The following is a 26418-nucleotide window of genomic DNA, read 5'->3' on the forward strand; positions in this document are numbered from 1 at the left end:
TGCTGGTTCAGAGAAAACCAGTATTTACTTCCTCTGTCTCATCCCCCCCAGATATCATACTGCAGACCAAGCTTCCAAACAGCCTGATTTCTGAGGTAAACAGACATATTCGAAATACATACATACACGGATGCACACAAAGATCCAGTACTTACAGCTAAAGATGCCTGGAGGTGGATGCTCTGTTACAAGCAGACAGTTCTCTTCATCACTGTTATCCCCACAGTCATTCTGTTGGTTACAAATCAATGAACCAAGATACAAGCATTTACCACTGGCGCAGGTGAATTTGCACTCTGAAAGGCAAAAAAGAAACCAGAACAAAAATTTGTGAGGTAATTGATGCTTACCTTCTTCACTGCTAGAATGACTGATATTAAAGGTAGTATTTTTCAAGTAGATGCTATCACGGTGGATGGGTCTTTGGCACTTCAACACCAAAATAAATAATAAAGTATTTGTAGCATTGCACGTATAAATATATTTGTGACACGTTCTGGATCACCAGAATCAATCCACTAGTAAACCAAATTTGCCATTTGGGGAAATTCAACTACTTCTTCTTAAAAAACAGACAGTATTTTTTTGTAGTTCATGTTGATTACAGTTCACTTCAGGCAAAGACCGTGTTTTCATACATGTTTGTGTGGCACCTTGCATATTTGGGGCAAGACAGCACTATGAATAAAAATAATAATTGTTCCACATTAAAAAAAGTCTTGCACAATGTAAAACAGCATCAGCTGTAAGGCAACAGTATAGTTTGTAATCAGGAACAATCCTGTCCAGACACAAGACAATTATCCCTTAACTACCTTCCCAAAGCCAATTTGCCAGTCTCCCAACTAATTACAATCAAGCACTCAGTGTCTGCACATTGAACTCCCACATGCCAGTTTGCTTTACAAAGTCAGTAAGCTTCTAAAACCTCTATGAAGTGTCTGAATGCTATACGCAGGTATGCTGTATTTTTTACATTTTGTTCATTACAAAAAAATGAACGGTTTCCCCTAAATATGGTTCTGTCATGAGAAAATTCCTGTGAGACCAAGTATTTAAACAAAAACTTTGTTACCTCAAGTTCCTTCTTACCTTTCTCCCTTTCTCTGCAAAAAGATGCAGGCTGGCTAACTAATCCTGTGTAAGATACCTCACTAGACTGATCTCTAGTTCTTTAAAAAAAAAGTCAAGGAAAAACTCCTTACCTCATCTCCCACTCAAAGTTCACACCGACAGGAGAGCTATGCAGTTACCCCTTCAGACATGGATGACATTACCTCTGTCCTTGGCCTTTTGTTTACCGGTAAAGATTCAGTATGTGCCAACCAGTGGTAGCTTTTCATGGGCATTATAGTCCAGTGCCTTGTCATCTTGCATGTTTTTTCTTTAATTTTCAGAGCCCAGTCAGACAGGGCTTCAGTCTGACTGACTTGCCTTCTGTCTGAAGCTGTAATACCTCAGTATTTAAATAAGACGTTTTATACTAAGGATGTCTACTATGGTTGATAATTAAAATTCCATTGCCCTTCTGCTAAACTGATCATTTAAATGTCACTTCCAGAAACAACGCTTTATAGTAAATATTTGAGATGTAATTAAGAAATGTTCACAAAAATATACATGCAATTATAAAAAGCTTTCTCACTAGGCTTGTTCCAAAGTTAAATACACTACACATATAGAACAGAGGACATATTATAGCTAGACAAATTATAATTTAATGATTACAATTCCAGCATGTTGACAAAATCTGGCGATTGTCATTCAAAAGCAGAGGCAAAGTAGACGGAATCAGAAACACTCACAAGTCGTTTATTAAAGTAGTGCCATTCCCTGAACCCTGGCCTTCCCCAAGACTGCAGTTTGGGTTGGCCAATTCTGCTTCTGAGAGATGATCTCTGGTCCTTCCCAGCAAAGAGATAACATTTGTTCATCTTCAACACTATCAACAAGAGACTTTAATCTTAACAGCACTTGGACTTAACTCTGAACTGAGACAACAGGACCTCTAATTCTAAAAAAACCCTAAAACAGTTACTGAGGTGTCATATTTACCCACACGTATCTGATGTGTAACATAAGCACGGTAATAGCGAAGAAGAGGAAAAATACATTGGGAAAGGGAACGAAATAATTTTTCTTAGCAAATTTGTAGGTAAAAGTGATTTGCAGACTTCACTCTCAACACTTTTCATCAAGTATTAATGACATTTTAGTACACATACCAGCAAGAATCTGCTGCTGCAAAAATATACGCATAAACATGTGTAACATATAAAATGCTACTTAGGAATATAAATAAAAGCCATAAAATGCTACGCAAGAAAAACAAGCATTTCCTGTGGAAAAAATCTATCTTTCTATTTCACTTGGTCAAACTGCACTTAAGAATCAGTGAGTATTTGCGTAAATAAGGTCCTCAAGATTTAAGCTTTTTCAGTCCAACCCTGTAGTACCTGAACTACTCAAATTGTACAATAAAATACTGTACAAACAGAATATTTTTCCCTGTTCCTTTCTCACCCTGCCTTTCCCTGTTACAACAAAGAACTGAAGAGGCATTTAAGGGCTTAGGTTTTCTGTTTTGAGTATAGACTATAAAAAAAATTCATATCCAAACAGAGTAAGCCTTTGAAACCCAAGGAACTAAGAAGGTCATTAACAGTTACTTTTGGAAAGGAGACTTAAAAGATCGGTCTCAATATTAACAATCTGATAATTATAACACTTTAGGACTCATTTCTGCAACTTTATGAAGTAAAAAAGAAGAACAAGAAAAGAACAAAGCTGCCTTGGAAGATTGGAAAAGCTGGCTTGAAAGGGTTCAAACTTTCCAGGTATCTTAAATGAGTAATATAACACAGGGTGAAATTAAGAGCGGTAAAGGACACACTGCTTCTATTTGAAAGACAAATATCAAACACCATATTGCCTGAAGTTAGAACATTTGGCATGTTACTTTGGCCACAATATTTAATTCTTTCCTGTGTCTTTGTGTTGAGTCCTAATGTAAAGCTTTCCACGCTTCTCCCATGGCTGACACAAAATGCAGCAGCGAGATGTCAACTCAAAAGCAATTAAAGCTAAGAACTTTGGGTTTCTGTTTGCTACCAGATTACATGGTCTTCAGACAAAAGACCAATGAAGCATTAAATTTTTAGTAGCTCTATTAAAGTCTTAAAGTTCTGGTTTTTAACTAACATTACCATAAGAGGACTAAACAGAGGAAAGAATTTGTGCTTTAAGAGTTTTTGTTTCATCCTAGATAACAGCCCACGTCAAAATTTGGATTCAAAAAACAGACTCAATCAACTTTTCTTGTAAAATTTTATGGCTACTTCTTCCTTCCCTCAGACACATGAACACTGCCATTGTCGAGGTGCATAAAAAATAAGAGTCATCAGGTCTCCTGTCCCTTGTTGATGTGCCCACATTGACTGGAAGGTTGCTCACAATACCACAGGAATTCTGTCTTGATTTTAAAATGGATCGTGTTGTCAAAATCAGCTTGCCTTGTGATCTCCCACCAACTCTATTTGCCAAGAAAGCAGTCATCCCGTACTGGGCCTGGCTGGGATGGAGTTAACTTTCTTTGTAACAGCCCCTACGGTGCTGTTTTGGATTTGTGACCAGAACAGTGTTGACAGCGCACCAGTGGTTTGGTTATTTCTGAGCAGTGCCTGCACAGCATTGAGGCTCCTTTTTTTCTCACTCCGCTACTCCCAGGCAGTAGGCAGGAGGTGGGCAAGAAGCTGGGAAGGGACACGGCCAGGATAGCTGACCCCAACTGACCAAAGGGATCCTCCATGCCAAACAGCATCACACTCAGCAATAAAAAACAGGGGGTTTGTCTTCCCGTTGCTTGCAGACTTGCCGGGCATCGGTCTACTTGTGGGAGGTGGTGAGTGACTGCCTTTGCATGACTTGTTTTCTTCCCCTCTTTCCTTTACTTATTAAAATTCTCTTTTTGCTGTTACTCTTCCTATTCTCTCCCCGGTCCTGAGGGGCGGGAGGGGGTGGTGAGCGAGAGGCTGTGCAGGTGCTTAGCTGTTGGCCAGGATCAACCCACAACACATGCACGTGCAAAAGTAACTTCTAAACCTAACAAAATTTAGTATCTAATGGAGGACACAAAAGTGCAAAACTTAGCCTGTGTAATCACGTTCTGGTGAAGATTGAAGGAAATACTCAAAGGAAAAAAGCATTGTAAGAAAGGGACAAATTAATTAGATTCAATGAAAATACAGATACTTCTAAACACAGAACATACTTAGCATCAGGTATTTGCGACTTGTAAACGAAAAGTCAGTACCTTAAAGTAGTTTGCATAGTAAATGCATTTAAACAGTGCGTGCTTTTACTAAAACCAGAAGAGAATCCTTCCATGTAAAGCAAGGTGGATCAAAGTCAGGCTGATGGAGATAGTGGAAAGCAAATATTAAGAGTATTGTCAAACTGAAAGGTAGTAAATAAACCTGCAGAGGTCTGTACCAAAATATTAGCGGTGACCTCAAAGCACTCTGACAGGGAAATCCAGACCAGTCCAGACTAGACCAATGTGCCTAATGACACACCAGAAAGCCCTTTTCAGTACAAAGTCCTGTATTTGGCCTGTCTAGACTAGAAGAGGGGGAAATGCTCCCGTTCTGAAAACAAGCCAGCACGATCCTTCTTTCATGAATAATGTTTCAAAGCCAGGCAGTTTTCTTTTCATTTTCAAGTGGCAATTAGTGAAACATCAGTAGGTTGGTCAGCAAGGCTCTGACTAGAGCTAAACCTGAACCAAGATGACAGTTACTGGAGGTTGAAAAAATCATCCCTTCTTATAATTATGTCTTACTATGTTCGTAATTATGTCTGCAGCATAATTTTAAAATTTATCTTGACGATATACTGATTCTTCAACATAAAGTTTTAATAAACATACTTCTAGGTAGAACTAGACTACCTTGAAAAAAAGGAATACTAATAATACTATTACGAACATTTCCTATTTTTATCAACTGTATGCAAGTACAGTTAGCAAGTATATTGCTCACATGTTCAAGGGAGATGCTTGTATATATAAACTCTCTACATACAAATACCCATTAATATAATACATGACTGCATTTCAAATAATTGAAGGTTATGTTTCAGCTGCAACAGCTAAAGATGAATTTGCCTCATGATACAAAAAACTCCTCTGATCAGTTTTTTTATTGTGAAATACAAGATCTGCTGTATTGGGTAGGCTTATTTTACAGGTTCTGTGCCTACTCAACAAGATAATTCTATCCTTGCATTCAACTTAATTCTTTTAGACTTCGTTTACACTTGACTTCATCCATATGAACAGCATTCCCATTGTTTTGTCATCCCACTTACTGTAGGGCATTTTTAATTATAGCTAAGTGCTGTTTGTTTTTGTAATTTAAGTCCAACCACAGGCCAAGGAAAAAAAAAAGCGACGAAGTGTCATATTGAAAAAATATGGTGTTTTAGGTCACTGTTACGATGGATGTCACAGCTACTTATTTAGCGGATCTGAAATGATTATTTGACCCGGGGCAGAATTCTATTCCATCCATTTGAATAAAAAATAAAAAACTATATATGCAGCCAGTGATCTCAAATTGTTCTGGCTAAACTGTAGCAACACAGTTCAAACACACAAAATGAAATCGTAAGTGATGTCTGGGACTTAACCAGAGTGTAAGGCACTCTCCCCAAATCCAGCAAACTGGTAGCAGCCCTGGCAGCACAGCCAGCAGAGGGTGATCAAATACCCCGCTGGCATGAGGTACGTAGACAGTGAATATCTCTTTGCCTCCAAGTGGATCTGCATCTCTAGAATAAAGGCCTAATTTCTAATTTCTTACATAAAGGCTCCATTTTCAGTATGTCATCATACTTCTTCACACTCCTGTTCACATTGCAACATGTAAGAGCCTGAAAGAAAATATGTTTAAAGGGCATCATCACCTGTTATAAGGATAATAAGAGGCAAAAGTAGTAAATTGGGGAGGGTGGGAGGAAACACGCTTTGCTAGAGATTAAAGAAATATAAACCACGAACACCAGAGTCAGTACAATAAAACCCTGTTCAACCTCTGATAAACATCTATCTGTGTATTATTTTTAATATTGTAGATTGTAGCTTTATAATGGAAGTAAATCATAAATAGGAGGCAGTGTACACAAGGAACATGTTTATTTGGGAAAAAGCTTGGCTAATAAGGAAAATGTCAGGCTGCCACGTGTTCTAAGAAACCTCCACTGGTGCAGGAAAGGGAGGGATAAATAGCTCTTTACAAAACAAAAAACACTTCATAAAAAGAATGCCAAGCAGAATACCAGCAAAAATGAAAGTGGATCAGCTTATGCAGAGTAAGAAGCAGAGCTGTAAGCCACAAAGGCCTGTCCTCACTGCCCACAGCCTCGCGCAGGACAGGGGAGTCTGTTCTCAGAGCCACACAACATGGAGACTGAGAGACCTCCTCTGCCCAGGGGAGATTACAGCTTTAAAACCAGGCTGATTGAAAGAAGATTGTTACTGGTTAAAACCACTCTCATTTGCTGAGCTGCTACCCTCTTGCAGTCCCCCATGCTCGCTTGCTTATCCAGCAATTATCTTTTCATCTTCTTCTTAAGGCAAAGCCTGAAGCTATGCCCTTTAACTAGTTACTATTTATGCCAGTAGCTGAAGGAAGCAAACACAATATTCTTACACACAGGTAGTGAAATCCACTGTTCAGTTCACCAGTTCAGGGCATTAGACATTTCACTAAGCTTACCTTAATTAATAGCCTGAATGAAATCACACTAGACGTCGTGAGGACAACTGAAAGACCTCCTTTATTTTGAGATTTGTCAGTGAGGTTGGTTTTTGTCTGTGATCTTTCTTCCCCATATATGCCTGTCTCCGGTGTGAAAAGAAACAGGTCTCTTCCTGGAGTCCACTGGGGCATTATGAGAAGAGTTTTCATCAACACTGGAAACTTTTTTGCATCTACACAAAACTCGGGACACTGGCTGTCGCTCAGCCACCACCCTGCCCGTGCAGCGAGCCTCCACAGCCTTGCAGTGGGGACCAGCAGCTCCCCTGAGCAGGTCTCTTCAAGAACGAGGAGACAACAGTTCCCACCACAGCACTCATCTCAAACGGACAAGCCTCTCCAAGGTGATCTCGAAGACCATCGGGCTCACCCAAACAGCCAGGTTTGCCACCATAGGGAAAGGCGAATAAAGGAAAGCTTCTTTTATTGCCACCTTCACAGACGATCTTTTCTATTTATCAACTATCTTTCCACAAAACAGCAAGGTAGTATCAGAGTACAGGTTTGTGTTTTCCACCCTTTTACCCACTTGCTTTTCCTGACCTGGCAATGATCTGCCCGTTTATGCCCACAGAACACTGAGACACCAGAACTTCTCAACAAAACTCGAGCATTGTGTCCCCTGCTCTGCACTCGTGTAAAGCCTCCTTTGCACCCCCACCAAAGCAGCCTCACACCTTCTCCGGCCACAAAGCTTCTGCAGAAACATCCTCCCAGCACCACATGCCCTGTGCTCCCCCGCTCGGGGACTCCTGTCAGTGCCAACAACTCAACTGAGTCACCGTCTTGACTTTGACCCGTGCGGTGCTTGGGTCTGAGCCTGCAGAAAGAAGGACACCGAACGCCACGGCAGACAGATGCCTGCAGCTGCCAAGGTGGTGGACAAGGAACACCTTCACTCCAGCTCCTGAGAAGGAACGACCTCCAAGGGATGGGTTTCCACGAGCCACGAGAAGGCCTCTCGTTTTTCCCAGTTCCATGCAGTGGCAAAGCGGTGTCCGCTATGGCATGCCAGGCCTACCTGTGGGCCCATGTCCCGGCCCATCACCTCATCCCCAGGGAGGTGCCCGCTGCCCGGGGCTGGGGCTGCCCCGGTGTCCCCCCGGCCGCCCTGCTCCTGGCTGGGGCGGTGGGACGGGCTCTGGCTGCCAGGCCGTGCCCTGAGGGAGCCCAGGGGAGCTCCCACCTCCCCCTGACATTTCTATACGTACCAGCAGAGTTTTCCTCATCAAGTATGGGGAAGGCGCATTGGTGACTCAGCTAACGACACTCTCATTTTCAGTTGTGAAATTACATGAGGAGATGATTAACAATACATTAAATATGTACCTTATAATTTTTGTCAAGCACAATGTCATTATCATGGGTAAGTGCAGATGAGAAGTAAGGGGTATGTGCAAATGAGATTTTCTTAATGTCTACTTCTCCTTAATCCTAATTCAAAGAATTCCTGAATTATGGTACATATTTTAAAACGATCTTAGTTGGTTTTCATCTTAAGAACTCTTTAATAACCACAAGCAGTGTCACTTACCAGGTTTGTAGAGTGCTGCATACATAGAAGAATATAAAATAAAAAAATCATGTTACTGCAGCAGCTTCTTGGTTTTTTTCTTTGGAATATTGTTTGCATGGCAAATAGCTCAAGACTAGACCATTTTATCAGGTAACATCACAACCTTTGAATCCAGAGAAATATAGACTAAACCATGTCACTTCACAGATGCATTGCTAAGTTTTGATTGCAGTCCTAATAATGGGCCCAGATGAGGACACAACAGCTACTGCAACACCCGAGGACTAGCTGGGGACTGGGGGAAATGGGATGATCGGTGGGAAAAAGCGCTGTCTTTATTTTCTCTGTTATTAAATTAGGTCAGATTACTTAAGACTGTGACCCCTGTAAGGCAGGAACTGTTTTCAGTTAGCTCTCCCAGAACGTACTGAAATACAGAATAAATACCATTCTCATCTGCAATCGTGTAATGTTACTGAAGAAAGGAGGGGTCTGAGAATACACCCAAGAACTTGACTCTCCATACAAGTAATGTACAATGCAGGAAAGAGTATACCATGTTTCAGGTGGCTGTTCAGAAGATGTCAACCTAATGCTGATGACAGTACTTTTTTACACATCTTCCAATGCTTACGGTGCAGAAAACGTAAGAGAAATGAGAATAGATTTACTACATGATGATGCAGGACAGTTACGGAGCTTCCGCTGTAACATGAATTCCAGATTTTAATGGACAAGAGTGTTCTCCTTTCATTTCTCAATGGCATTTGAATTGTGCAATGCACGCTAATGTGAGTAATAACAAGTTTTTTTATCATCTGTAACATGCTCTCCAATCCACATCTGCAGAGATTTGCATGTTCCTGTAGTAAATACCTTGTCACTGTTAGGTTTTGTACTTTAAAAGTCATTTCCCTTTAAGTCCAATTATCCAAAAAGTGTGTAACTCAGGTCACTGTGCCTCAGTGTTCACGTAACAAAAAATATAAACAAATAATACATAGAGTACAGCCAAATGGATTGCTCTCAATGGCTTGCATCGTACAGCATAGACAATGTTTTTTAAAACTAGTACTGTCTTGTATCAATTGTTATTTAATTCTTCAGTCCTTATTCAGCTCTATCTAAAAAATGAGTCACACATTTTATTCACCTTAGTACCTTTCCCAGAATGCTGGGGTTTTATGGCTAAAATTTTTAAAAAATAAACAAAAGAATGTTCTTCCTATTAGAAAATTCCTCTTTTCTACCCCTTACCTTCTCCTCCAGTCAATTTCCATGAACACTCCCTCCTTAATACATATTGCTTTGCAAATGTATACAGACTCCCACCTATATGCATTTCCATATAGCGGAGCTGGTAGTCATTTGGCTTGCCTACCATTTTCCGCTATAAATGCCTTGGAGAATCCCTCCCATGTTTGCTGCATGCAGCAGGTCTGTGATGCTGAGCAGGAAGAACACCCCTGGGCTACAGAAGTGCCTTTTCTTTGTCCCAGGAAATTCCCTTCTGCTTTCATGGAAATAAAAGCTGTTAGAAAAAATTGCAGTTGTCTTTACATTGTCTGTGTCAGGAGAGCCTCTGGCAACTCTCCAAAATAACTAAAAGGCGCAGACACTGTGAGGCTCCAGCGATACGACTGCCGGAGCAACAGCCCAAACCATACTGGGACAGTAGTGGAGGAGGCACGTTAACTGTAGTGGGGAAAGGGAGTGAGCTCTGCTCCCCCACACTTTCACATGATTTCCATTTCACTTCCAGGTACCTGTGCTGCCAAGTACAGCCACTACTACAACCACCAGATGCTCCTCTTCTGTCCACGAGTGCTCCCAATGCTCAGGGGACAGGACGGACAGACAAGAGGGAAGAAATGTGAACGCACAGCAAAGAGTAAAGTCAGTACTTATGGGTTGAGAGTGTCTCATTTAGCAACCTAAGCAGCATAGTTTCCATAAAGATTCTTTCACACTACAATTATGCAATTTTGTTTAAGCATCAGCAACACATTTGACCACATAGCAGCTATTTAACCAAGATTATTTCATAATTTCCATGGCCGAAGTGCTTACAAAGTAGACTGTGCAGAAAACACTGATGCAGGCATCCCAAAGAAATCTCTACCATATAAATCCTTCTGTTGTTGAAATGGTATCACTTAAAAAGTAACAGTGCATTTAGGACAGTACATTTCTGGTGGTTCTGGTGGAACATGAACATACAATTAACACGATGCTGGACGGTGCTGAGTCTATCCATACACCATGCAGTATCTTGGGAAACTTTACAGCACAGCAAAACCAAAGCAAGCAGCTTTCTTTCCCCAAACCACATTCAGCTTTGCAAATACACTGTGTGTTTAAGTGAAAAAGTACCTAATAAATAGGCACAAACCTGACATGATCCAAAACTTATATTTGAACAGAGCCTCTAGTTCACAAGCTCAGGCCATGACTACACTGCATGTGAGAACCAACATGAATGAGCTGGAGTGCTGCATCCCCATAACCAAACGCTTTGGGCTGGCACTGCTGCCCAATAGGGGGGCACAGCCTTCCTCCGCCGTTGGCTGCAGTTCCCACTCACTATGTGGCTGCTTCTCCAGAAGGAGACAGAAAAACTAAGGAGGTTTTCAGTGGGTCCGTTTGAATCAAGCAGTCCCCCCCAACCCGAGCACCACCTTGCTAACTAAGCAGTGGGCTGGCAAGGAGGGAAGAGATTGGAGTGGGGCGCCGAGGGAGGAAGGATGGTGCCAGGGCACCCAGGTGTGATGGTAAGGGCTTGTCTTCACAGCTGACATCTGCACATCTGGCTTGGGTGGAGCTGCACAGCGTGGCACCCTCCTGGCACAGCTGGCTTTGAGAAGTTAACCAACCTTGCCTCTTCCTAAACACAATTTTGCAAAAGGAGCATGGTCTAGTTAACACTGGAGGCCTGGTGCCCGCTGTACCAGCACACCTGAGGAATGCCCACCTGGCACACACGTGTACATGTGTGACCTGGGCTTGGGGGACCACTGATGGATGGAGCTGACTTTAATGGCAAAATGTGCATCGCATTTGAGAGCCACGCAGCATTTGATCTCCAAACCACACCCCAAAATCCTGACACATTACCTCAAGCCTACGCCTCTTCTGGACATTATTACTGTCTGTGGTTTATCTTAATATGCTGGACAGGAAACTACTGTGGTTGACAAGCAGATCAGCCATGCCAGCCTTGAGACAGCAACGTCTGTCAGAGACGCAGGGTAGGTGGCTGATAGCGCTAACCATTTCAGCCATCTAATTTTAATCTGCCACTGCATATCTGTCAGAAGCCTTACAGAATTTTTTGGGTGTGGACAAAAGATGGGGCTAGGACAAATCTCCGGTTACAGCTCAAGTTATCAGTGTATCGATGACAAGTTAAAGCATGTTAAAAATTATACAAGTGATGCGCTGAACACAGAGAACCACCCAAAACCATACCAGCCATCAAAGAGGATAAACAGCCAGAGTATCAGAAACTCAAGAGCAGCTAATTGTGTTTTAACTGTGGGAGAGGTAGTTTGTCATATTGTACCAGCTCATTACTACTAATCTGTTGAGAGATGGTGATAATTTTCTGTGTTTTTATAAGCCAACATAATTAAACCAAGGTCAGTTTCATAGCACTAGTCTCTCCTCAGAAGACTTCAAATAGGGAGCTCATAGTAAAGCAAAAAGACCGGCTAATACAGCACGCTCCTAAATTTTCAAGCAAAAACAAAGGAAAAAATATTTGTTAGAGCTTCCTTGTGTTCCATCACATCCCTCTAACTTAGGGTCTGTCAGCTTAAAAAATTATGTCGAGACACTAAGAAACACCATCTAAACAGATTAATTTTCCTTGTCATTAGGAAATATTTCTTTAAAACATAAAACGTGTTAGTATTGAATGTTATACTAACATACAAAAAAATACTTCTCCCGAGAGGTGATCATTCCAAAATCCCGTCTGCAGATTAAAAACATTTTATGATTTGCAGGTACTGAGTTCAGATAGATGAATATAGAAAGAATGATCACACATCCTCAAGAAAGGAGAAGGAAGTTCAGCTGCTACCAAGATAAGGTAAAGAGCAATCTAGCACACAAATATTTGGGGATCAAATTCCGAGGTGAGTGGAACTCTACAGCGGTGTAACGTAGGGCTCCCTGATTTCTTCTTAGCCCAATTAAGCTCTCAGCTATTTACCAATACATAATGCAGGCTACAGTTAAATGAACACTGTGAACATGTTAGTACATTTTAATAAGTTTGTGCATCAAACCTGTTGTTTGTAAGGTCTGAGCTGAGATGCGGCTTCCAGTGTGCAAACACCACCCATTCTTTGCGATATTAAACAAAAAGCGTTCACCTAAAGAACTTCAGCAACGGCTTACACAAACCCTTTGTACTTTGTGTTATGGTAGATTAGGAACAAACTAGCTAGAGAATTTGTAATTAATAACAGTGGGGAAATAATATTGAAATATGTCTTTTTACACTTCATGCAGTAACTCTGTTTTGAGTTGACAGCACACTATTTAATGTGCTCTACTACCTAAGAGACAGAAGACAGAAGCAGTGATGGCAGGACAATACACCCTGATAAAAGATCATTTGAAAGGGTAGGAAGCCCCTTTCATAATAGAGTAGGGTTATATGAAATGTAAGAAAAATTTCCTTAAAAGACCTACGTGTAAGGGTTTTTGAGGAGGTTACCTGTTTTAAACAATAAACACACACTCTAATACTTACTGGTACATGGTATGGGGTCATAAAAGGCTTCAAAATGGGACTAACCAGTTAAAAGAGATGAGCATGTTTATATTGAAATATAAACAAATATGCTTGTATAACAGTAGTCACTTGCAGTCTTCAGAATATATTGCAGTTGCTAAATGCATAGCTTAAATGGTAGCACTTTCGAGAGAGAAGAATACAGTTTTGGTTTAAACATGTTTTCTAGATTTCCAAATGTGACCTCGCATACTCAGTTTTATTTTTGTCAAAGCTTAAAATACGGAATGAAAAAACCTTATTCTACAAGTACACATTAAGCATACCATTAATAAAAGAAAACCCATATTGTCTTGTGACTAAAACATCAACATTCATGTGACATGACACAGCAAAGCATCGGCTTACTCTTCTTGAAAGGTAAAGTTGTGGCAGAGCTGCTATTGTCAGACTGGATGGATGCAGTTTTGTTCTGTTCCTCAACATTATTTCTCAGGACACTAAATCATCACTTTTTGATTTCTGTGGTGACTTCTAGGGAATAGAGCTATACGATGCTGTTCTTTCCAACACTTAAAATTACTAAGTTAGGGCAAACATTTAAAATGCCGGGTATTAGACACTCACAAAGGAATAACTGAAAAAAAGAATTAATTCTATTTCTGATTTCCAAACAGCACACTGAGGCCCTTCAGAGAATTGCCATCCTGCAACTTTTTAGAAGTGTAATTACAACAGACAAAACTTGGGTAAAAAAAAATTTCTATGTGATGACATCAAAGATGGGAGGAATTCACATACTTAGACTGTCTACAAAACCAGCGTTAAAATTATAAGCATCAAAGAAACAGGCAACGGATATGGCAGGCTAGGCACCTTTCTAATAATACACTGATGTTCAGTGGGTCTGTCTCATTTTCGACATTTTGGGGGCTAATAACACAAATTTTAATGATAGCTCTGCTTCACTGAATTCAACTCCTAAACACATATTTTAAATATCTTGCTGACTCTTTTCTTTGACACAAAAGGTGATCTATATAGACTAAGATTGTGGAGAGATACTATGCATATATAGAGAGATAAGAAGGTATAAAAGGAACATTAAAAAAAGACAGGTATGTTTGGCCCCTTCTTATTTTTTAAACATTAAGTATTTGATTCTCTCCCTCTTATCTCGTGGAAAGAAAAAGTAAAGAAAGATTACAAGTACCTACACGGTGAAAACTAAGCAACTGACATGAAAGAGGGCTACTCCTTAAATCACTTTAACACTCTCTTGATCAGATCTTCAACTTTAATGGGGCTTCACATATTTATTTCACTTAAAGCTTATTTATATCAAATGCCTAGCAATCAGCAGCCTACATCTTGCCTGTTGCATAAAGATTTCTTCAAGTGTCTTCTAATTTTTTTTCTCTTAAGCCACATATCAATGGCAAAACAAGGAAAGCATAACCTTATTAATAAAAGAATCACACCCGTGTTCTTTTCTTTTATAATAGTTTCTTTCTTTACAACATATAGGCAAATACATCACAAAGAAATAAAATCAAGTAACAAAAAAATCGAATCTTTCCATATTCTTTCCTTCCAAAGTTTGCCTTTGATTCATACCATTATATACAGAAACATATAATGTCACGTGAATATATCTAACAGCAAACTTTAAGCATAGGCATTGTAGGCTAAGGTTTGAAGCAAAGTCTGGCCTAAGATGTAGAGTATTGACCCTGAGATTCCTTCACAAAGTACTCAGCCTGTGAATTATTTCATACTCCTTAAATACAAGGGCAACGTAGAGTTCAAAATCTCAATGCAGAACCACCAAAAAAGTATTGGCTTATTTTACATGGAAATTCCCACGGGTCAGTAGGAAACACATGTTTTATTTTAAACAGAACATCATCTGATTTTGAATCCATATATCAACAATATATTATATGATGTATGATGTGCATTAGGCAATGCAGGGCAAAAAAGCACATTCCAAGCACACATGGAATACTCCTGCCAGACTCTACTACAATTTTCCAGCTTCCGTTTTAATACTTGATGTCTGCATACAAAATCAGCAGGCCAAACAAGAAGACTGGCCTCAATTATTTTCATATAATGTTCAGGAGAAAAGAGATTTGCTGGCTCTACTGGTTGCTGTAAGAGGGAGAAGCCTGCAGTACTGCACTATTACACTTGTAAAGTATGCAAGACTTAAGTCTTGTAAAGTACAGATGCTCTCCCAACATGGAACAGCATGAAGGGAATGCATACAGTTGTATACCAAAAGATCCAAGGGGAAAAACTATTATGCTGTCTTAACTAATAGTTCTAGAAATTTTTATTTCATAAAAGTCACAGAATGTTTTCTAAGATCTTGAAACAAAAAGATTACAATTATTTTCTTAGCTGCGGTTCTCCCCCAGTCTATACAATGCTGGGCAAGCTATTAGGCTTTTCTCAGCGTATCTAGAGCTGGGATAATAATAATTATAACAACAACGATAATGCCGCTACTGCCACTGTGAAATGATCCAGGTATGTAAAGCTTGTGACGACTGTAACAAGGAAGGTACTAGCAAACTGAGTAACATTATCACGTGTCTCAGTGTTGAGGAGAATCTCTACTGATTAATAATTTTAATAATTTTCTAGTTCCATTAGTTTTTTTTTAAATCTCATCAACTATTAATTCATTTCTGTTATCTGTACAGATCTTCTCAATGGAAACTGGCCAGTGTTACAACCGTGCCACCCAGACAGCCATCAGATGAGATCTAATGCTCTTACTCACTTCCATTTAATCCAAATATTTATCGCTACCAAAGAAAAAGTAAAACTAAACACTTCCATGTCTCATCTTGCATGAAAAGTCACTTTTTTTGTTCGGATGTGGTTCCAAGTATCTCTTTTCAACAATCTATGAAGATCAATTATGTCAGTATATAACTAGCACTGCTGCAGTGGCTAGTGAAGCTTTACCTTGTTTATCTTTCATTTCCTGAGGCAGATACAGCACCTCAAGAAGAAACCCTGAGCAATATTCTCTTAGAAGACTAATCCATATTCCTCCTATATCCTTCACTTCATTCAGGATCTAATCTCTGTAGTCAGTGAAGTCAGTAATAAAGCTAATGTTCACTACAAGACTGCAAGGATCAGGATTTCAATGAGGAAGGAAAAATGATTATAAATTTCTTGCACCAATATACCAGGATGTCTTTGTCCCTGATGACGTCTTCCCCAACTATTTCAAATTAAAGTAGTCAGATAAATGAAAGTGCCTTATCTCTGCATGAAGGAAAAGAGTACTACCAGGGTATGCAAGGCATCATAAGGATGGAAAGCTGCCATGAGCTCTGCCTAAAATATTGTGCGTCACAGCCTATGTCAATTGTCCACGACCCTGCCACCTCTCCACCCTGGAGGCCATGAAATTGGGCCTGTCCAAGACAGCCGTCATTTCATGATGGCTCTGGGATAGTTCAGAATGAAAAAAAAATAATTGCACTATTAAATTACTAATTTATGAGAAAGGTGTGAAGGTTTGAAAGAACTGCTCTGAGACTTCTGCTGCAGCCATCATGATGAGTATGCTGAGCCCCCAGCACCCTGAGAAAGGTTCTGAAGAGGAATGAAGATAAAAGCACAATTAGCAGGCAACTGAATGTAGCTACAGATGGCCTTTGGTTTATTATTCTATTCCCCAGTATCTCAGGGAAGGATAATATTAAGAAGACCTACAAGTGAAGAGAGACCAGTAACTCTTGGCTTAAATTGCTCTTAAAACCTGAACAGCCATTTTATTTTATTGCCAGTTCAGCCACTACTATCAATGGGTCAAGGGCTCAAATTCACTTTCATTTGACATTGTGTCTTCAGTCCTCAACACGCTGGTGATAACACGTCTCTCCACAGCCCAATTTCAATAGGACTGTAACAGGACCATAACAGGACTTTCAATAGGATGTAGGACTACACCTCAAAACAGGGACCATGCGGTTCTGCGACTGCCTGCCAGCCCTACGCCAGCTGATGCTCCCCAACTCCAAGCCAGCAAGCAGCAGCCAATGCTGATGGAAAGGAGTCTTCTCTGCAGTAGCAATCATAAATTGCGCAGAAGTATTTGCAGCACATGACGGATCCAGGTGCCTTTCCCAGTTACCCTATTCCAGAAAAATGAACAGGATAATTAAGCATGTCTGGGATTTACTGAGTTGGCAGATTTGGTACTGAGGGAGAACACCTTGTGCAGTAAGCAAAGTCCTGATGCATGCAACATTACCTGCAGAGGCAAAAGGAGACAGCCTTATTTGCGCGTCAGCTTCCCCTCCGTCTTGCATCCAGTGATTTTCCTACTTTCTCTCACCATGCAGAAAACACCCTTTTGCTACACAAGTTTTCAGACTAAACTAATATTGATAAAGTCATAATTTTGCTGGCAATACTAGTTAGCTTCTGAAAATTAGCTTCATATATATGTTTTTCCTTCCTTTTTACCACAGACAGCCAACAGACAGTAGTCTTCTAGGACTAAACCTAATTCAAGCTTAAAAATATTCACAACTATTTTTTAAGGAATTACACACACAAAAAAATTATTACTAACCATAATGAAAAGGGAAAAGTCAGAAGATTTTGTGCCTGAGCTGCTGAATTGCCATAGCTGCTTTCTGGATGCCATGATAGAAATAATGCATATTATATGAAAATGTCGTACAGAAACTGGCTCCACTGCACTCAGCATGAAAACCAAACACTGTAATAACTGATGAAACATCTATCATTGATATCAGCAACATTATTTGGCTATGTAATAAATCATTAGATAGAAAATTACACTGAAACATAAACTTTAAGTTTCTTAGAAGTTTGTAGAAGTTCTCAGGCTATCTGCACTTTGCACCTTAGACGCATCTTCCTTATAATTGGTATTTCTAGGTTTTCATAGGTATTTCTTTCCTCATGAAATGTGAAATTTACCATGTGTTTGTCTTAAAACTCTTGTTTCAGAAAATTTTGCAAGCTTCCAGGTTACTAGTTTAATACTAAAAGAAAAAATTGACTACAGGAACAACAACAAAAAAGCTATTTTAGTATTAAAACTTCCTTTCTTAGGAAAAGTTACAGTTTTATGGAGCAGTAGTGGGAGAATTTTAAGTGCAAAATGTGCTTAAGTAGTTGCAAAAAACACCCAACCAACCAAAAAAAACCCCCTTACATGATGGCTCTTGCAAGTTCTCCATGTATTCTTTATAAAAATAGAATAAATGAGAGAGTAACACATGATTTAAAGCCCAGGAAATCCAGGATTTCAAGATCCCCAACCCATTTCTGCTCCTAACTGGTAATGATAAATTTCCTGCCACATTTCTGTTCATCACTTTACACACATTTGAATCACAAATAATTGCATACACTGCCACCACACAAGGGAAAGTGTTAAATGGCATAAGTAGAGCCCCTTTAGACAGTCTGATGACAGAAAGCTTCTAACTAAGGCTAACAAATCCCAATTTTGTAATAAGGCTCCTTACACATGATCACCTCTCCTGTGGGCCGAGAAACAGTGGTCTTAAAAAAAAAAAAAAAAAAAAATCATCATCATCTTCTTCACGTGTTGTAACTCAAAACACACACACCGGTCCATACACTGGTAGAAGGGATCTTCCAACCACTTACTCCTTAGGATAGCTCTTCAACAGAAACCGCTACAGTTAGCTTGGTCAAGTCTTGGTAGGAGCATCGGAGCTAGCAGAAGCCAGTCTCTCAGGCTGCTAGCTAGAGCAAGAAAGGACATTAGTTTCCAGTAAGGCCTCCTGTTTAACCACTGCTCCCCTCTCCATGGGGAAGAGGCAGAAAGCCTTACAGACAGGTTCTCAGGCTACCAGCTGGACCACAGCACCTGAGTGGAGGTGGTGAGTCTTACCCAAAGGCTCTTCTCTTTTGGATCGGTCATCGGAAAGAGGTGAGAAAGGTGGCATATGCATAGGGCAGCTGTGAGGGGACCAGTACTTCTCCTCTGTGTACTGCATCCCTTGTGTGCTCTGCCATTGGTCCCAAAAAGGTTCCCATGGCAGTCACTACTGAAGTGTAGGCAAAGCTCTGAGAGGAGCAGAGGATCAAGAGGAAGGAGGTACGTTCAAACTGACAGAAAACTGCAAATGCTACAAAGAAAGTGACTTACCTGCTCTAGGAAAATTCCCCTCACAAGGATGCAAAGATGTATGGTGTGTCCCTGAAGCCAAGGTGATTTGACTGAGGAGCATGAAACCAAGCTTTAAATAGATTGTTTGAATCACATATGACAGGCCACAAAATGAATACTTTGGCCACCAATAAGGTCTGTAGTGAAGTCTCAGGGGATGGGAACAACAAACTGAGAAGCAAATCGCAGGCTCAACTGCTTTATCGGGTTTCTAGCACAACTTGATTTGAGCTTAGGTAGAAGAGTCAGCACCTCCTGGCTATACCCAGAGTGAGAAAATGTGAAAGGAGAATTCGGCACAAAGCGGAATGCCTGAAAGTAACTTTAACTCAGGCAGTTCAAAGAAAATAAGGGTATGTGTCCTGAATGGCAAAGGTTGAAATTACAAAGTTGTGGTTTACTGTAGATGCGGCAGTTTAATCAAGGCAAGCTTTATAAAGAGACGAGTTATCTTTTAATTGATCAACAGATACAAGTGGAAAAAACAGGCAATGTTTGGAGCATGCAGACCTGTCATTCAGGATCTTTTTCGAAGACCTAAAGAAGGAGTTGCAATGCACACAGCTTGTCTATTTTCTCCAACTAAATCAGATGTTCTAATAAAAGAAACTACCACCTCCTGTAATTGCTGCCTTGTAGAAATTACTAATATGGGGATGTATAGCTCAACATGATATATTTCACAGCGAACGGACCAGCTCTTCTCAGTTAACGAGAGTACCCATGAGATCATCAGAGATGGAATGTCTTCCAGTGTCAGCATAAGTCATTATGGGGAAACTGAATCTCCAAATATCTAACAATAAAGTCCAGCAGAATAAATCTAAGGATAAGCATTACATTTGACACACTATGCAGCCACACACCTGCTAATATCAATATCTGAACTCTAAATCTCATGTAATTTACTCTTCATGACACCCACAACTGTAGGTCAGGAGCAGATGCAGAGCCGTTAAGTAAGTAATCATTCCAAATTTCAACTACACTGTCATAGGAAGTAAAATCCAGAGTAATCTTTTTTTTCCCAGGGAAATCACCCTTAGACAAAGCAACTAAGTGTTATCACTACTGAGAACAGAAAAACAAAGCTATGTTGTATCTTCAGTCTGATAATCATCATAGCTTTACCGATCAGCTTTATTTTAGCCTTTGTTCCTTCAATTTTTTTTTTTTGATATCTTATTCTAATATAAAATTATTTGCTATTTTAAGGATGCGGTTTTAGTTCTCCTTAATTATTCCTGATATACAAACTGACAGCTAAACTTAACCGATTATTACCTGTTCAGCATATAGAAATCTAATGACAGATGTTATAACCCCTGTAACTTCTTGTGGAGTCTACTTCTGTTGTAAAACTCGACAGAAGAAAAAAAACCAAACAGTATTACTTTCAACAAAGTTGCAGAACAAACCAAAAGTAACCGAGACAGGAAAGGAAAGGAGAGGGTTATTGTGTCACTTCACACTAAACGATTTAGTCATTCATAATCAACAAAGATAACGGTGGTAGGTAAGAATATCATCACTACATTAGAACATCTGCACAGTGGTGAGAAAACACATACATTTATTTTCACAGTGGACCAGAGCAGTAATGTACCTTCGCCTTGTATTAAAGGTATATCTGATTCTTTTTAACATTATGAGACTTGAAATACTCCTTTCTAAATGAACTGGACATATTATTTAATTTTGTCTCTTCTGGTAGATGCATTTAGCAAAACCAAGTGTTCTTAACAACTGTTCACAAGTGTTATTAAAATGGGATCTCTTGCACCATTTATACATAGACTACCTTGTTCTTTAATTTCTAATTTCCAAAGAATAATCTTGAAAGATTCAAGTACGATACAAGCATGCTTGCTGCAGCAGGGTACACAAACATTCTACACATTATTCTCACAGTTTAAGTCGCACTTTTTAAACCTTGCAACAGTCGTAAGATATTGACAGTATTACAAGATGTTAATCAATAGAAGAATTTTTAAGGTTATTATTTTGGAATGCCTTTGTTAAATGATTTCTATTTTTATATCTCAAGGATTACTGCTCCACTCAATTTAACAATTTATATTACCACAGAGGTAAAAAAGAACACGTGAGGTTAACAGCTACGGCTATTAGCTGTAACCCAACCAGCATTACACTGTATAATTGATCTATTTTCTTCAAGAATAAAATTCAGGAAAAGAGAATTACTACTAGCGACTCTATAAAAAAGCATAGAAAGCCTGGGGGCAAACACGTGGGATAATAGCAAAGGCAAGAGGAAGGAAAATGGGAGCGCACCAAGAGTTTATTTATAAATATCTGGGAACTCGTTTGTTGGCATCATGTAATGTCTACAGTCTCACATTGATCTAACTTTTAGACAGTGGCCCTATATTTAAGAACAGAAAAACTAAGAGCACACTAGACTTATGACACTCTTCTCAAAAATGAGTATAGCTCTATCCCAGTTGAAACTGTTTCAAGACTGTCAGTTTAAGGATAAGATTTCCAGTGTTTGTTCCCTGTACAAGTATTTAAAGGGCTTTCTAACCCAGTGTTGGCAGAACTTCAGTATGGTTGTAATGACAGCAATCACTGTTAAGAGAATCACATTAACCACTGTATGCACATCTAATTTTATCTTCAGCTTTACCTTCTGCAACCATCACAAGTCAGGCTTTGACTTCTTTCTTCTGCCTCTCCATGAACACTTTTTTCCATGTGGCAGGCTCAAGCACATATTTCTTTCAGGCTGAAATTCTGCAAGTCCACCTCAATTCTAGATATTGTCCCTAGGTCTCACTTCTCTTTCCTTATTTCTCTCATTAACACATCCAGCATCCCATTGCCCCTTTGTTAGGCCACAGGTACCGAACAGCCGGAAAAAAGCAACTTTACCTTCTCTAGTCTTCTGTTAGCAAGTACTGGCGACGCTGGTGGCAACAAAGCTGTCTTGTGAGCTGAACCACAGTGCCATGAATGGGGACAACCGGGGGATTTCATTCACAATCACAATACTGATCAAAAGCAAAATGCTAATACAGCAACAGCCAATTTCACTTGCATGAGAACTTTCTCCCCACTGGCTGTCCAGGACTTGTTTTAATGCTGTTTTGTTTATGTAGCAGAAGATGGCCCTTAGCAAACTGAAGAATCTTGAATGCTTATTTAAAGATTTCCTGAAGGTGAAGGGCTCATATGCCTGAATACTTGTGGTGTTGGTATCTTGTTTGTTTGCTTTCCAAACAGACCACTAGTTGTAGTATGAAATACAATCTTTCCACAAAACTTGCCTTTTTTCCTCAGAGAAAGCAAGTTACATAAAGAATAGACCTTTCTGAGGCTCTTTAAAATATGTCTTAAGACACCACATAAGTCTGATCCATACGTGTATAAAGCAACAAAGCAATGAGCCTGCCTGCATTACATTAATGAACATCGTATTTTGCATTCAAACATCCTTGAAAAAGAAGTGAAACTAATGTGGACAGCTTTATTTGTATTCATCTCACTAAATTTTGTTCCCATAATTTTCAATAATCCTACTCTCTAGTTGGCAATTCAATGACAGATTTTTTTTTTTAAGCCCTCAAGTAATATCCCATATCCTTCAAGCAGTCTTGTATCCCAGCACCCCCTTCTTCCCGATGTACAATTAATACTTGCAGATGAGAAGGTCTGTTTGCGTCACATATTTTATGGGCAGCTGTAATTCTTCTTCAGAGAAATTCTTTCCAGCAACGCTGGCATAAAGCAAGCCTCCAGTTTCCACAAGAAATCCTACTGAGTTATGTTCTTCTCATGGCAGCAAGTATAAAGAATAAAGATACAACAGAGGAAATAAGAGAAAATAGTGCAGTAGGTATACTGCTGACTTGGAGATAAAAATAAATACGTTAGTACTTGTGGTTATAATTTCACCCTTCATACTGGGTTCAGATTCAGAGGCTGTAGCTTTAGTTCTCAGGTTGCCAAGCTTTCTAGCTCACTCCACGTAAATATTTCATCTGTGCCTTAGTTGCCTCTCTGTAAATGCCGGACAGCAGTACTTCTTTCTGCTTCTATCTTGCCTTTTTCACATGTTGAGATTTTAGAAGGGGCTGACCTTCACTGTTTTGGCACAGCACGGTCCTCATCTCAGTTGAAGGTACTTTGGTGCAACACATCGCTACAAGCAGGAGTCATGTGCCTGAGAGAACATTAACTTGTTTATATGAAAACGTGGAATAATATGTTTTTAGAACAGTAGCATACTTGAGAGATTGTACAAAAGCCACTAAATCAATGCTGTGTCACATTTTCCATGCATACACTAGAGGAGGCACTGAATAAAAACATAGAATCATTAAGTATCATAGAATGGTTTGGGTTGGAAGGGACCTTAAAGATCATCTAGTTCCAACCCCCCTGCCATGGGCAGGGACACCTTCCACTAGACCAGGTTGCTCAAAGCCCCATCCAACCTGACCTTGAACGCTTCCAGGGATGGGGCATCCACAGCCTTTCTGGGCAACCTGGTCCAGTGCCTCAATACCCTCACAGTGAAGAACTTCTTCCTTACATCTAATCTAAATCTGCCCTATTTCAGGTTAAAGCCATTACCCCTTGTCCTATCACTACATGCCCTTGTAAAAAGTCCCTCTCCGGCTTTCCTGTAGGCCCCCTTTAGGTACTGGAAGGCTGCTACAAGGTCTCCCTGGAACCTTCTGCTCTCCAGGCTGAACAACCCCCAACTCTCTCATCTTCAAGAACCATACTTGTTGCCTTTATTGTTGGAGCTTACCCCTATTCCTTTTATTACACAGAAACTCTCCAACAATTTCTATAAAGAGCACTGGTTTGGGCACAAAAGTTATGATCTCTACAGAAAATAAAAAGTTGTCTTTTGTTCACAGATGCCACCTACATCCTGAGTTAAGAACAGTGAAGTTTTTCTGAACTTACTCTTGCATTGTCATGGCAGGTCATGTGTCTCTTCAAATTCTCGCTCTGAGCAACTGGAAGCAGATATTATCTCTAAAGTATTTCTTTTGAGATAAACAAATCAAGTATAATAAAGCTCAGGAAGGAGAAAAATGGAGACTCATGCACAAACTCCAATTTTTTCGTTTAAATCAAGGACTGACTGAGTACACAGCCAGGCTGTGAATCTGTCTTCAGCCAGTATAAATTACTGGTTTGTATAGTCTAAGCCTCCAGGATAAACAGACAATTCTTGAACATTTCATATCCAAGCAAGTCTTCCAGGCTTTTCTGAAGCCAGTACCTTGTCCTGGGTCCTCCTCCCACCCCGTCAGCATACGTACACCTACAACACATGGGCACGCAGTGCTGTCAGCAATCAAATGGTATTGAATGAAGCCATTTTACCCACAAACAACAGAAACGAGCTTATCCTCAGAGGCATGGATTGAAGATGCTGCTTAGATGCTGGCTGTAGAGTAGGATTCTTTTTTGGTGTTTTCACCATGAAAAATCCTCATTGTTAACTCCTCACTCCTCCAGCAAAGCTTCCTCTACTCTTGCCCTTAAATCAGAAGGGAGTAACTTTCTAGTGAAGAAAGCAAGAAAGCTAAGGACACAAAGAGCTCACAATAGGACAAAAAATTTTAAGAAATAAAACCAAAACCCACCATGTATGAAAGACATACTGCTCAGTCTGTTCTTAGCTGTTAACAGATTGTTAATCCCAGCACGAGAGAGTGTGGAAACAGACCTGCGGTTGTGAAAAGCAGGGAAAGTGCCTCCGCTTGCCACCCGCACACAGATATATCCGCTTAAACCCCTGCGAAACACATCTTGATGGTTTTCAAAGAAAGCTTAGGGATTCAGCTGCCCAAACTACTGGGTAAGTTTTATAGTCAAATTATAGTGGGGTGACTACAGGCAAGACTTGAATATGATACAGAGGAATCTTGTTTTGATATCAAAAAAACAAGTTTCTGGGCTCCAGATACTGTCAAAGCTGACCTGCCCAAAACCTCCTCTGTTCAGAAACCAGCAGTTTCCCAACCCTACACGAGCACAGCTTTGGAAAAGACAGATCTCAGAAAGCAGTAGCGTTATTACAGATATATCAGAGTATTGCATCATGTTCTCTTCCAGGGAAAAGAGTATCTATGGGTGTTTGTAAGAGGCTGGCAGGGCTTGAAGGCTACAACCTATTAGCAAGTAATGATCCTACTAGAAACTGAACATGTTGCTTATTCACTGTTGCTGAGGGCTGAGTAGAAATTAAAGAGGGTGGGAGTATCCCTCTGGAAAGGGTTTGGAGCAGGGGTTGGGCAGCCCCCAGGGAGAAAACCTGGGAGAGGCGCAGTGTGGGGTGCATGCTTGGGTGGATCCATGTTGCTCCATAACGAAGTGCTTCTGTGAGGAAAGCCAAGCCCCAGGATGGGAGATGTAGCTGATACAGCCACCGGAACACACGCATTCGTAGAAAGGCTCAGAGGAAGGACTGTGCCCACCCATAAGAAGCTTTGCTCTGAACAAAACCGAAACCAAATAGCAACAAAAAACAGCCTGACAAGTAGATTAATCCCCATGCATCCTGGCCTCTTTTCCTAAGAAGTAAAAGGGTGTAAATATCAGAAAAGTAAATGTAACATTTAACTCTGTATACATGATATTACCTTCTCCTCAATAACTTTTAGGCTTCTTCACAACATTTATCCTGCAACGTGAAGTATTCTCACTTCTCCATTTACCCAAACTGCAAGTTCTGATTTGTAAAGGCATTGCTACAGCATACAGCAAAGAAATGTAACATTAATTCACACTATTTATTTTATGGTAAAAGAAAATTGATAGAATATAAGGTCAAACGGCCTGCTTGACATTGCAGAAAAATCAAGAAGCCAAACAGACCAAAACTTCACCTCATGCTATTCACTCAAAACACCACCGCCTGGAGCTGAGCGCATGGGAATATCCTGCATTATTTTTACATGAATAAAATTAGGTTTTGGCTACTATCACTCATGTTTCCACTCGGCCACTGTACCTCCTCAGCTTCTAAAAGGGCGCAGTCAAGTGCTTCAGTAGCTTTGCATCGATTTGGGTTTTATGCTTCCTCTTTTAGCACTTTTAAGTGTGTAATGAAACTCATTTCCAGCCTGCCTCATGCTGGTGCTCCGAG

At 40.1% G+C, this 26418-nt stretch overlaps 1 protein-coding gene across 1 annotated transcript in view; it reads right to left on the reverse strand.

Moving 5' to 3' along the window:
- Positions 1-26418, reverse strand: part of LDLRAD4 (low density lipoprotein receptor class A domain containing 4) — a 284146-nt gene that overhangs the window by 142256 nt on the left and 115472 nt on the right. The window contains exon 4 of the mRNA XM_052787366.1: positions 156-296. Coding sequence (XP_052643326.1) covers positions 156-296 — 141 coding nt within the window. The remainder of the gene's footprint in view (positions 1-155; positions 297-26418) is intronic.

This window comes from Harpia harpyja, chromosome 5, assembly GCF_026419915.1.
Source record: "Harpia harpyja isolate bHarHar1 chromosome 5, bHarHar1 primary haplotype, whole genome shotgun sequence".
In the NCBI taxonomy this organism is placed as follows: Eukaryota; Metazoa; Chordata; class Aves; order Accipitriformes; family Accipitridae; genus Harpia; species Harpia harpyja.